This window comes from Amphiura filiformis, chromosome 7 (assembly GCF_039555335.1).
Source record: "Amphiura filiformis chromosome 7, Afil_fr2py, whole genome shotgun sequence".
Classification (NCBI taxonomy): domain Eukaryota; kingdom Metazoa; phylum Echinodermata; class Ophiuroidea; order Amphilepidida; family Amphiuridae; genus Amphiura; species Amphiura filiformis.
The window spans coordinates 8470112-8484585 of record NC_092634.1 but is presented as its reverse complement, the minus strand read 5'-3'; the positions used below and the strand labels follow the sequence as shown (position 1 = coordinate 8484585).

At 39.0% G+C, this 14474-nt stretch overlaps 1 protein-coding gene across 1 annotated transcript in view; it reads right to left on the bottom strand.

The window, feature by feature from the left end:
- Positions 1-3294: 3294 nt before the first annotated feature.
- LOC140156244 (uncharacterized) overlaps positions 3295-14474 on the bottom strand; it is a 78471-nt gene continuing 67291 nt past the window's right edge. The window contains exons 4-6 of the mRNA XM_072179240.1: positions 12433-12629; positions 4853-5123; positions 3295-3535 (exon numbers count right to left, since the gene is read on the bottom strand). Of these exons, the coding sequence (XP_072035341.1) occupies positions 3531-3535; positions 4853-5123; positions 12433-12629 (473 nt within the window). The 3' untranslated portion in view covers positions 3295-3530. The remainder of the gene's footprint in view (positions 3536-4852; positions 5124-12432; positions 12630-14474) is intronic.

Here is a 14474-nt window from a genome sequence, read left to right as displayed (position 1 = left end):
ATTGCATGCGCTATTGATTTGTACACAAAGCGTTCGCGAACATAGGAACTAGCGCTGTGCTTCCATTGATTAGCACGTTAAAACTACTGTCATGCTTTCATTGATTAGAACACAAAAGTGCAACATTTGATTTCGTCTCTTCAGTAGGTTTTAGATCACCGTTTCTTTAATTCTCGACCAATTACAACAAATAAGGTCTTGAATCAGAGCTAAATAGTTCAGGTATTAGCTGCTTGTTTTAATTTTGACATATTTGTCTTCATTTAGCAGTACCTTAATTTTTTGGCTTACTGTATTCTGGGGTGGGCGCCAATTTTGTTTCATGCCCCGGGCGCTACCAACCCTAGTTACGCCACTGGTAGTGACCATGTAGAGGGGGGCTGGATAAAAGGTGAATTTTGCCGCCCCTTCAACAGCCTGAAAAGGTTGACCCATTTCCCCCGATGGTTTGAAAAAGTGAAGAGCAAACAGCTAAATCATTTATAAATACCTGTATGTATGTAATTCGGTCCTGCATTGGAAGCCAATGCAATTGAATGAGAAGGTTGGAGGTACCAGTTGAGCGATGGACAGAGAAAATCAAACGCACAGCACGATTTTGCAGCTTCTGCAGTCTATTTCTTTCACCTTGAGTGATACCATGGAGGATTGCATTGCCATAATCAAGTCAGGACAGTATGAGAGAGCGAACAGCATGGTGACAGGTATCCTGGTCAATGAATTTACGGATGCAGTAAAGATTACGAAGATGGAAATTGACAGACTTTGTGAGGGTGGTAATGTGGTCACGCTTAGACATGGTGGGATCAAATATGATTCCCAGATTCCGGATGGAATTGGAGGGCTCGATGATGACTGAGCTGCTCAAATGAAGTACAGGGTGCAGCTCTTACAGGGTGCTATGTGGTGATATTTGAGTTAGCATTTTGTCTTGCTACATTAGTGGAACCAATTAATTTTGGTATCCTTACACCTCAAATAATAGAATTAGAATTGATTCCATTTTTTTCTATTTCCCCTCCCCATGCTTCCCACGAGTGGTCGGAGTTCATAATGGGGGCCAGAATGTAAACTAAATTCTATCGTGTTGTAATATACCTCAAATTGCTCCTCTTATTGCTAGGAATTTAAAAAAGAAAAGAAATTGTCGTGCCGTATTGCACTAGGATGCTTAGTTCAAGAGTTATAGAGTAAACCAGGTCAAATGTCAAATATCACATTCATAGAGGCCAAATTTTCATAATGCACCGATTCAATTGTGTCTTGTCGCAAATTACTCCTCTCGACAAACGAAATAGGAAAATAATTTGTCTGTGTATGAAAAGTTTTGGTATTTGACCTATTGGACCTTATAACTCCTGACCTAAGCACCATAGACAAATATGAAAATATGATTGACAACTGACCTTTTTATTCCCTCTGATGAGAGGAACAATTTGAAATACATTACAACAAGATAGGACTATTTTTAAAATTTTGGCTCCATTGTAAATTTCGTGCCCTCGTGTGAACCACAGGGGGCATGGAAAACATAGATCAAAATGGAACCAATCCAATTTGTATCCTTTCAGGTTTAAGGATGTCCCAAAACATTGGTTCCACTAATGTAGCAAAATAAAATGTAAAAAAAACCCATAGCGCCCTGTACTATAAAAATCCATCTTGGATTTCTGGGTAAAAATGAGGTCGTAATGTCAAAGTAATGTCAGATTTGAGATCCTTGTGGTCAACTTATCCAAAAAAGTGTCTTTGTACACGATTTTAGGTCCTCTAGTTCAAAACAAAAAATGTTCAAGATGGTGCCGGCCCCATCTTGGATTTCTGGGTGAAAATGATGCCGTAATGTCAAACTAATGTCAGAATCGGAATCCTTGTGCTCGACATACCCGAAAAAGTGTTTTTCTACATGATTATAGGTGCTCTGGTTCAAAACTTAATTTTTCAAAATGGTGGCGGCGGCCATTTTGGATTTTGGCCTCTAGCGAAAAATGCCGGGATTTTCGCGAGGGACATGAGGGCTAATTTTTTTCTAAATAGTCCATAGAAGTCAAATCAATCGTCAAACCTTACTAGCCAGAGAATGGTCACGGAATTGAGGTTTTTGACTACACTATTTGGAAAAAATTAATCAAAATAATATTGCATTTTTTTTGATGTTTTTTACATAGGTAACGTAACAAAATAGGCCAAGGTCAACAGGATACAATGGATTTTGATAATTTTTGTTGTGTTACCAAGGTAACAAACTGAGATTTTCACATGAAATTATAATGATGTCAGTTTGAGGATAATCACATGTGGCACATCCTCAAGAAATTTGGACTTTATATTTCTTTTCGTTTGACCGTGGTTCCATTTGTCGTATTCTATTTCTAAGGAGGCCTTCCATTGAAACATACACGTGCATACCTCCCTGTACAGTTAAATGTCAGCGCTCTGTGAAATTTGACCCCTATACAGTTAAATGGCAGCGTTCTATGAAATATCCAAATGGCTGCCAAAATCAAACCGTACTATGTAAACCGCTCAAATTTCTTGAGCAGACACTCCCTATTATTATCTTCATACATACACGATTGAAATTTCCATTTTTAATGCAAAGCGCCACCACATTTGGACGTAAAACGGCAATTCAAAAAAAACGACACGTCCAATGTTTGCAACTTTCAAAAATGGAATTCTAGAAATCAATTACATACTCAACACTAACTTTAACAGAATCAGGCATATAATAATGATGATATGAATATATTGATTTTCAGACCCCCCCCGACCCCGCCCTGTCCAAATATAAACATCTCAAAAAAAGTAACTAACCCCCCCTTAAATAATGACCAATATTCAATAACGGGTGATTGTATTACAAATCTGTAAAATGCGTTGGAAGCAGAATTTATTTCTGTACATTTTGACACCTCATTTGCAGCAATTGACTAAATATTGACGTCACAGCGTACATTTAAATCAATGTAATCCAAGATTTGAAAGTTGCAGTAAATTGTATTAATTTTGTATTCAGTGTAGTGGAAGGAAATCTGTGTAATGATACCTGAGTGTTTTTGTATTGTAAAAATTTGTATGTAAGTGCAACTTTCAAATCTGGACCTTACTGCATTAAATTGACCGGTGTTTTATTGTTTTCTGGGCTATCGCATCAAATGAGGTGTCAAAATGCGCAGAAATAAATTCTGCTTCCAACACATTTAACAGATTTGTAATACAATAGCCCCAGTTAGGGTCAAAATGAGGAAACAAAGACAGATGGGGTATGGAAGGCGACACAAGACAAAAAAATGAAATGTCATTAACTATTACATAAGGATTTAATGATTCTGGTAAATTTAACGACACAATTGTATTTTACTGTAAATCCTTTGCAGTGCAGACCAATCAGTTTTGGTATAATAGTGCAGTTTGGTTTGAACAGCCGTCGTTGAAGTTATACCGAAGCCTTCATCCTTTTTTTATTTTATTTTATTTATTTATTTATTGCGTTCATGCGTGGCTGTTTAATGTGACTTCTCTTCTCCTCAAGCTGCAAAAAAGAATAATAATAAAGGAAAGACGGTCAAGTAAGGGACTAGCGGACTGGGCAATGATCATGAATGGGGGGTCCAAATTATGTGCCAAGTATTGCTTTCCCCTTCTCTATGTAATAATGTACCAAAAGTAATCCCCCCTAACAATGGCGTAGAAAAGAGGGGCCTATTATTTACAGCTCTACTTATATATTGAAAGTTACCGGCTTGCAAACAAAGTAGACATGGATCGATGTGTGTCAGCTTTATTTTTACAATATTTGACTGCAAAACACCGCTATGTCATGCTCCCATCCAACATACCCAGGACTTTTTGGTCAAAAATGTCCATATTTTGAAAAAATAGTCAACTTTTTCTCAAAATCAGCCCTCCCCCCTCCAAAAAATTCTAGTTACTGGCCTGGAGCCACCTTACTAGTCCAATTTTTTTCTTGGCTTTTTAATAACTACACACAAACAGTGTAACCCACGGTGCAGCCATGCCGCGAGTGAAGTTTGCGCGCGGCTTAGGATATCGCGCACGCTATGTTACGCACACACTCGCGTGTTAGGATTACGCAGGTAATACGGGAAATATTACCTGCCTGTATATTAAGGATGAGTACGCGCAGGTAATACGGATTTTTATCCAAGGGGTTTTTGACCAATGAGATTACAGAATTCTTATCAACTAAACATGCTAAAGGATAAAAACCTATATATTGAAACATGACAGAAGACATTAATTATGAATAGTTTACCGTTAGTCATTATATTGATGGGAGGGGCGATTTTTTTAGCAATTTAAAATGTTTTCGTCAACTTTTTAACATTAATCCCCCCTCGTGTCCTATACGCCAATGTTATTATTTGATATGTCTGAAGTGCTATCATGTCCCACAAAATATTAATACTGTCCAAACGCTCATACCTCATCCCATCTAGGTTGTCACTTTTTCACGCCTGACAATGTTGAGGCTCACGGTGGACCAAGAAGACGAGTTCGGAATGAATTAAATGGAATTGAAAAGCCCAATGCGTCGCAAGTTCCAAAGTCATCACAAGTCCCAAACCCATATTAACGACCTACCATACTGTCATGACTGTGGTTCGCCTCAAGTTTGGTAGGGATGTCAACGGTTGCGCCGCATTATATGTGCCGACAAACCGCCCTTGTATGCACTCATGTATGCTCTGTACGATAAACTGCAACCAACGAAAGAAGCACCTAGATGCCTCACGTACGCCAATACCAAACTTGAGGTTTTGCTTAAGAACTGCTAGTGAAACTGGAAATAAATGCAATATGGGGTAAAAAAAAGCATGCAGCATACCTTCACAATTTGGAAATATTTCACAGCCTATCAAATGCTGTGAGTTAGAAGTGTCATCGGTCTCACTCTCTACACCCTTCACATCGAATGGCAGATAGCTTGGGGAAGGATTAGCTCCCTTTGCAAATTTAACGCACAGATAGACCATATCAGAACAAGTTGAACCTTGACTATCCATTGTGTATTCTATGCCTTGGATCGTAAACTCAGGGTCACCAAAAGCAATAGTTGGGCTTTGAGCGCCTTGTGTGGCTTGTCCCTCTGTTAGCACCTGTAAGAAATCACATACAGATTACAGATTGATCAATTCTAGTTTTAGCAGAATCTTTAATACTTTATTCGCTCACAGTGCATTTTGCCTAGACATCAAACCAAAACTCCCATGGCACCCATTTTAGATATGCGAGTGAAGGAAAATATACTCCAAAAAATTCATTAACAATTCAGATTATTTTGTATTCCTCATTACATACATACATACATCCTGATGAAGTAGTTTTGAACTCATCTTTTCTGCACGTCAAAGATGGCCGCTCATGTCATGGTAACCATCTTGGATACACAGGAAAAGGAATACGCTGTAGAAGTGACGTAATAATCGGATTAACTACCATAGCAGTTATAGATGAATACAATTTTTGAATAGATCGCCCTGTACTACAAGTAGGTTGCTATCATCACCTGTGTACAACGCACTGAATGGTCTGTTGTTCTATTGTGTCCGATTTGAGCGCTGACATATTGGAAAATGTTGCCAATCAATATTCATGAGAGTGTACATTCAACCATAGATGAACTCCTGGATGGGGCAGCTTTAATTAGCATGAGGCCGCATTGATATGTAAATAGCGTATTGTTATTTAAATTTGTGCCCAGACGTATTGAGGGCGACAGTCATGTTATCCAGACGGAGAATGGCTGCATATCCTGGGCATGTCAATTTGCTGAGTGAAGGCTGATAATCACCTTTCTGTATAGGTAATAAGCTAGTATATTTCGTGTACCAGTTGGTTATAACAAAAAATTAGTATCATAATATATATTAAATGTATAAACTTTGAAATTTACATGAATTTGAAGAGCAGAGCTTCGAAATGTAGCTAAGTCAAGTGATGTGAAATTCTGCTGCGTTACCCCCTCTGCGTGGGAGAATTAGGCCTATATTCATAAAACATTGAATTTAACAGATATCATGGGCAGCCAACCACGATTTATCAGCATTTAAAATATATGTTAATTAACAAAGATAAATAATAAAGAGTACAAATGGCAATTAACTAGTAAACAAGCCTGAAATCTTACAATGTTGCCACGTGATTTCCCGAACACATGATTTGTAGACATGTGACCACTATTCAGATTTACCGTAAATATTTGGAGTATACTTGCACATCATGCACATACACTGCATTTCTTTACTTCCGTATAAAATCAATAATTCATGCTCGGAGCCAAGTAACATTGTCTGCTCAGTGCACATTGGTATTTTATTTTACTTGAGAGCATAATAGAAATACACAAAGACGAATAAGGCGCCATGATGGAAGGTCAGGTCTGGTATCAAAGGTTATTATAACTTAAATACTACTTGTATTTCCCACCTTGCCTCTGTCACATATTTCCTTCATATTATTGACAGCAAGTCCTAATTTTGACATTGCTATTGCAAAATGTCATTTCATATCAAATTAGTAGACTTTCTTTGAAAAACATATCACTGGTGCCTGATGGGAATACCCGTCCGCCATTTCATTAAACTGGATCGTTTTCGCCTGTTTTGTGCCCAGATGTATTGGGGCGCGCTATACTCTCATTGAACAGGCAAAGTTCGCAAAACTAACAACGTTGTTATTTGCCCAACTCAATTAACATGATCCAAGGGTCGAACATGAATTATTCATAACGAGCTATAACGGATCGATAACTGGCCTCACTTTCTAGCTAGTAAACCAGCTGAATTTTTCATAGATTTTGCGTTGCTAATAGAACAACCGTGAATTTAGTGTCACCCCCTTGATTCAACGTCCAATTTTCGCTATTGGGTGATTTGTACTTGGCAGGTGTAAAATACATCTGACTGGGCGTTTTAATACGTAACGCATAAAGGCATTGACATCATCGAATGGCTGCCTATAGTGCTGTTAGTGTTAGGCCTAGGGGGGGGCTGTGTTTAGTTTCTATAATAATTATCATAAGGCCTACATTTATTTGTCATTCCTTTCTTTTTCTTTCTCTGTACTTAATCTTTCCTTGCTAAAGTATCACTCCCTCTTCTTATCTCCCTTCCCTTCTCCATCCCCTCTACTACTATAATTTTCCTTACCTTTCTATTTATTTACTTCTATTTATTTATTTCTCTTCATTTCTTCCTCTTTCTCTCTTCCTCCAGTCCCCTCTCTCTTTCTTCATATCCCTCCTCCACCTCTTCCTCCCTCATCCCCTCCCACCAGACCTCTCACAGAAGAGCTGCCCCCCCTTCAGTACGCCACTGTTTATGACATTCTCCTTCTTAAAATAAAATAAAATGTCAATTTGTGAAACAACTTTTATATAGGCCTATACCGGTATACTTATTATATGTTACATGTATACGTAGCTATTACTATTTAATATACAGTACTATAGACATGCAGACATGGCAGCCTTGATGTGTAATATCATTCAGCAAGCGCATTCAATTTATTTATACCGTGTGTCGAAAGTCCGTTCCGCCCATATTCCGACTTCCCCAGGAGCATAGCGTCAATATGGAAGTACCCCCTATTTGCCTTTGGGCTACGAGCTGCAATGAACCTTAAGGCTCATTGCAGCGAAAAAAATATGTCGGCCGTTGTTCTAGAATTTTAGAGCTAATTTTGTATGTTATGGCAGATTTAAAGGTCTGCAAACCTTGATTTGCAATGGAAAAAACAACAATAACCGAGGTTTACAGACTTTCGGAGGTTATCGACCATAAAAAGACAACAACTTCAAATAAATTGCTAAGTGACATTTATATTAATCCAAAACAATAAACAGTAACAAATTAATATCAAATTAATTGTGTAAGTTTAATTTCAAGCATGTTAAAATGGTTTTCCTATAGGGGAGGAACAGACTTATGACACAGGGTATAAATGAAGCACCTAATGTCAGTGGGGTGACAACGAAATGTACATCAGCGGCTAATATGTGCCTTTTGTGCTTACGGCTACTCAATCACACCCTTGGGTTTTATGGTAACAATAGGTACTTTTCGTTCCAGTAGGCGCTTTCACGCGTTTCATCACTTATTGACAGTAGCCTGCTAGGTAAAGCGTTAATACACTGTCGGGTCAGCTTACTGATTTAATGGCGGAAGCCCTTTGTCCCAAACAAAAGGTACCTTTCGATGAATAGCTTGTCAGATTTCAAATCGGCACAAGTGAACAATGCGTTACATAATCTATTGCGTCTCCATCTTTATAGCTCCATGCCTGTGTACGTCTGCAATCATAGATTGAATACAATGCCGCTCTTTTCAAAGATACTAATCTTACAGGTGCGAGTGATTAGCATTTCTTTGACATCTATGGTTCAATGCATATGTACCGTGTGAACGTTGTAGTGCAGGGCGATCTATTCAAAAATTGTATTCATCTATTCCGATGGTAATTAATTCTGTTACATCATCACTTCGACAGCGTGTAGTTGTTGTTAATACCGGGTGTCCCCAAAAAAGGTTACATGTAGATTTCTGAAAATAATCTAAGTTAATGTTAACAAATATTACTGTCCTGTTCATGACATAATCTATGTACCATCTACTATTACTTAGTCAGGGAGACTGTAGTCAGCCGTGGGATTTGTATGATTAAAACATCCCACCTATCTAGGTACCTTATATAGGTCCCAAAGAGCAAGAAAATCTTTGGTGGACAAATCTGAAGTGTGGCAGAGGGCCGCCATCTTGATTTTCAAAATGGCCGCCGTTTTGATATTTATTTTGAATACAACTTGAGTTGCGACTATCCTATGAAGCTGATTTTGGTGGCAATACCCACATTTCCAATACCAATGAGTACAAAAAACATGGTGCCAGATTGCTAGGGGGTCGATAAGACTGGCAGCCATCTTGATTTTCAAAATGGCCGCCATTTAAACATATTATACCATAACTTGAGTTGTGAATATCCTATGAGTCTAATTTTAGTGGCATTACCCACATTGTCAACACCAACAAGACCGAAAAACATTCTGCCAGATTGCTAGGGTAACAACGAGATTAACAGCTATCTGAAATTTCAAAATGGCGTCCATTTATGGTCTATTTTCAACAATTTCTGGCTTTGAATGTCGTATAAAGCTTTTCATCTTTCATGAGAAATGCTCACATGCTTGAAAATTACATTCTACTTTCACTTTGCAACTTTTAGTCATGTGGCAAAGTTACTCGCACTTCTATAATGCGGAACTTGCTTTTTATAATACATCATATCAAGGAGTATAAAGTCTGTAAAACGAAATTACGGTAACTAACTCCATTCATCTACATACATATAATAGTTCATTATCACTATCATCCTCATCATCTGTATTCTCACATTCACCTGACTCAATAGAACATCCATAAAGTTTGGTACAGTGCAGTCCATTCTTTCGGCAGTTGCGGCGATTGTTATCATATGGTGACTCAACACATCCATACTTCACCAAATGGATCACTGGAACGGAAGGCAAAGTTGTCATCAATGGTAGGAATTTTCCATCAAACATCCCAGCCATAATGCTGTAGTCGTTGAAACTCTGGATTTGGAACAGCAAATCATCGTCTGGTAGTGCGATCTCATGATCATTAAAGCTTCAGTTGGCGGCAGACCCTCTGTTTGTGCCTGCCTCTTCTTCAAGAGCCAGCACCTAACATCTGCTACTTTTGTTGAACAATGCTTCAATTGCATATCTGACTGTATCAGATGGTCATTCTGCTACACTAAACTGTGAATGTGCAAACACTGTGTCATCATCTGAGTCAAGGTCTTTCAATGCCTGCCAAAAATTCAGTTTTGCCTTGCCAGCAAATCCATTTACGTCGTCTGCCCGGATGGTGATTGGAATCCAGAATGAGCACCCAAGGCATTGTAGATGGGCGCATGAGGACTACCCTGCGTTTTTCTGCAACTTCTGTCACAAAAGACGTATCTTTACAGAGGTTTGGGTAGCATCTAGCTAGGACGAGGACATCTCTATCTGGCGAATAAATCTTGACAGCATGGCACCATTTGCTGTGACAGACATTAACACAATGCAGAATTAGCTATGTGTCTGCTTCTTCTTGGTAGCTTGAGAAACCTTCAACTTCTCTGTGTGGCTTTTACTAGGTCTTGTTTGAAGGATTTTAGTTATGTATTTAATTCACCTTTTAGTCTTTGATCGCATAGGCATGCAGACTCTACATGCTTGTCTTGGCGAATGATGTATGGGTAAACTTGGTATTGGCTAGTCGTCCTATCACATGTTGATGTTTTCAGCGACTCACCGATGTCATAGTGATCGAACATCAAATGCACTGCATCATAGTCACCGTACTTTTGCCAGTACCAAAACTTCAGCCATACCATGACTATGATGACTGCAACACATTTGGTAGCAGAGGTTTCAGCTTGTGCAGCAGTTGCACCATCCATTAACTCAGGCACTGTATTGTCTCTGGTACTCCTTCAAGGAACCCAACAGCTGCAAACAAGGCCCTTAATACAACTGAAAGTTTATTGGTTTCAACCGCCTCGGGGTCGAGAGTCGACAAAGCATGCGAGCCAAAAGTGCCCTATCCTGCCTGAGTTCAACAATCTGATCGTCAATCATTGCCCAGCGGATGGCCACATCTTAAGCTGCAGCTTCTTCATTGGAGCCCCAAATTTACCTTTCCTGATATGATTCTGTCTTGAACAAATTGGGCAAATGTTTCTTTTCCGATCTAAGCGTGCTTCTGTTGATGTACGTCATGTTGGCTTTCGTCAGACGTAATTGATAATTGCTTTTGTAACCAAGTTGATCACTTTGTAACATTCATTCATTTGCAAACGGATTTGTGAAATGGTTGATGTTATGTCTGAGGTTAGCAACATTCTCGTCCTGAAGCTTGGCCTTTGCTTCTATGTCCTCATGGTGCTGGTTTGCTTTATCTGTGATTATACCATCTACCGTTCAGGGGCAACTAGGAAACATGTGTGTGGGTAGCTTGGTACAAAAGCAATTTCGCCTGACAAGCTGATACTTCAGCTGCCAAATGTGTTACAGTCATCGACAGTATGGTTGATCTCCAATCGCTAGATAAACCAGATAAGATCAAAACATGCTCCGACTTTAGCAAGCAAGCCATTTCATAGAACGGCACTGAAAAAGTACAGTATGTCGGTGACCATGATGAAGTGTGCTTGAATTAGAGAAGTTGAAGGTCTCTCAAGCTCCCAAAAAGCAGCAAACAAAGCTAATTCTACATTGTGTTTTCACAGCAAATAGTGCCATATTCGCCAGATACAGATGTCCTAGTCCTATAGCATTAGGCACTAGCCAAACCTCTTAGATATGTCTTTTGTGAAGGAGTTGCAGAGAAATGTAGGGCAATACCACTTGCGCCCATTTACACTGCTTTGGCAGCTGGGAAGGTAGAGTCTTTTTCTGGATTCCAATCACTATCTGGGTAGATATCACTAGGAGATTTGCTGGTAATGCAAAGCTGAAGTTTTGGCAGGTACATAAAGAACTTGACACAGATGATGACATAGCGTATGTACTTTTGTGTAGCAGAACCGACCACCCGATGCAGTCACATCTGCCATTGAAGCATTTATTTGCCAGTTTTATTTGCCTCACACATATTTCACACAATGTAGCAGATGTTAGGGGTGGCTCTTGAAGAAGAGGCAGACGCAATCAGAGGGTATGCCGCCAATTAAAGCTTCACTTGTATCAGCTGGCATGTAGTTGATCGGAAAATTCCTACCAGTGATGAGAACTTTGCCTCCGGCTCCAACTGCAGTGATCCATTTGGTGAGGTGTGAATGGTTTGAGTCACCATGTGACAACAATCGCTGCAAGTGCCGAAGGAATAGACTGAACTGTATCGAACTTTGTGTCTCTATCAGATAATGAAAATTAAAGTGATAATAAACATATGTGTTGTTACCATAACACAGTTTTAACAGACTTAAACTTTAATGTATTATAAAGCAACTTCAATTTGAGAGAAGTGTACAAGTGAAGTAACTCGTACACATGAGTGAAAGTCGCAAAGTAAAAGTAGAATGCCTTTTCAGTTAATTAGTAATTTACAAGCATGAAAGGTGAAGAACTGTAAACAACATTCAGAGTCATTGTTGATAATATACCATAAATGGCCGCCATTTTGAAATTGGAGATGACTGTTAATCTCATTGTTTCCCTAGCAATCTGCCACACTGTTTTTTCTGTCATGTTGGTGTTGACAATGTTGGTATTGCCATAAAAATTCTCAAACGGTGCCCAAGATATCTGTGTCAAAAAATCGCTTGCCCCCCTTTCGACCTGCCAAAACTGCTTGACACCCCCCCCCTTGCCAGACCCCCTCGCCTATCATAGCTTACCTGTTCTACATAACCAACGCGATCACCAGACCCATCGCTATTGGCACTGCCCCACATGCTGACTTTACATAGATCTTCGCCTGCAACTCCCTGGCCATGGTCTTTGATCTTAATATTCAGATCGATGGTCACGTGGTAAACGACCCCTTCTCTGATGACGTCAATATGCCTAGGATTCACCTGCCACACCTGTGCAGCTAAGGAGGTAAAGAAGTAGTGTGTGTGTGGGTAATACATGACCCTTTTGAGCTGATTGGGTGTGAGGTTTAATGAGGGTTTTATCTGTAACAGACTGGGGCTTAAGACAACATAGTATAGGGCGCTATGGGATGATATTTGAGTTAGCATTTTTTCTTGCTACATTAGTGGAACCAATGATTTGTGGCATCCGTACAGCTCAAATGATAAAACTAGAATTGGCAGGCGGTATAGGACACGCGACACGTGACGTTTGAGGCTGGCGAAAATACATGGCTGGCAGCCCCATTCAAAATAGACGGTTAGCAGTTATAAATTGAAAAACAACATACTTACAGTGGGGTACATTGTCGTACCCCAACGGTTTTAGAGTAAGATAATTTTGCTTTGACACCACATAACAAATTTAGAATTGTTTGTGAAGATTTTATGATTATGTGTTAATCCAATGGCGACGTGAATGCGATATCACATCCGCACAGCGTCATCATTCCTATATCTTCGTGTCAAAAATTGCCGCGATATTACAGCGAATCCACTCTTTCTTCAAAAGCTACGCATGGCGATTTTAATTGTTCGAGATAGGCCGAGCGATTCAGGATAAGCATATCACTTACACGATATGAGATACCGCAGCGATTCCATTCATACATATTTATACGATCTGTGCATGCCCAGTACCCTATATGGCGTTACCATTACAAGAAAGGTTTTGTTTTCAATACACTAACTGGAAATTCAATACACTCAGCTGCGATTGATGTTTTCTTTAAACACGTATATTTTACTGCATTTTCACAGTAACGTTTTTAAATCGTACATTAATAATGTGATATATTCAACTGTTTGAGAATTATTATTATTATATATTATGGAAACAACACGCATAGCCCATTCAGCTCAGACCACGGTACTGTACACTGGCTATAAAATATTAAATCACAAGTCTATAATACAATACGGCACAGTGAACAGCTATACAACTTTCTTTATCTGCGTCAGTAAAAGAATATTGATTTAAATGGAATTGAATACATCTCTACATCTCAGTGTATACACTCGTCACTGAGCGATCTAGCGATCGGTTTCTAGTCAATCAGATAGGATTCCTTTTCTTGCGTTCGGAAAGGCGAGCTATCTCATTGGTGAAATACCAATCGCCCGTCGCTCACCAACGGAATATTAGGACGTGATTCATTTCAGGGAAAAAGTATTTATTTAGAGGCTGTCGAAACTGTGATCCGACACCATTGGTTCCATTTTTGTCTATGCCCCTATGCTTCCCACAAGGGGTCGAAGGTCATAATGGGGGCCAAAATGTAAAATCTGTTCTATCATGTTGTAATATATCCCAAATTGTTCCTCTCATTGCTAGGAATATAAAAGTCAATTGTCATACTACACTAGGGTGCTTAGTTTAGGAGTTATAGAGTTAATTAGGTCAAATGTCACATGTATCATGCATAGAGGCCAAATTTTCAAAATGCGCCGATTCAATCGCATTTTGTCTCAAATTACTCAACTTGACAAACGAAATAGGAAAATAATTTGTTTGAGTAATGTTTCACCTCGGAATCGGATGAAATCATGGGTCAAAGGTTATGTATGTACATAATTTCTATTGGACTTTAGCTGCATTAACTTTGAAAAGGGACAGGAGAATACAAATTGCACCACAATTATAATTTAGTATAATATGTGATGCGATCAAGCAAAATCAGTCGGAACTCGGAAATATTAAATTTTCAGTTTCTTATAGGATAGTAATAAACATTTATAAAGCTGCATTTTGCAGAAACCCAATCAAATGTTTATCCTTTCAGGTTTAAAGATGCTAAAAACAT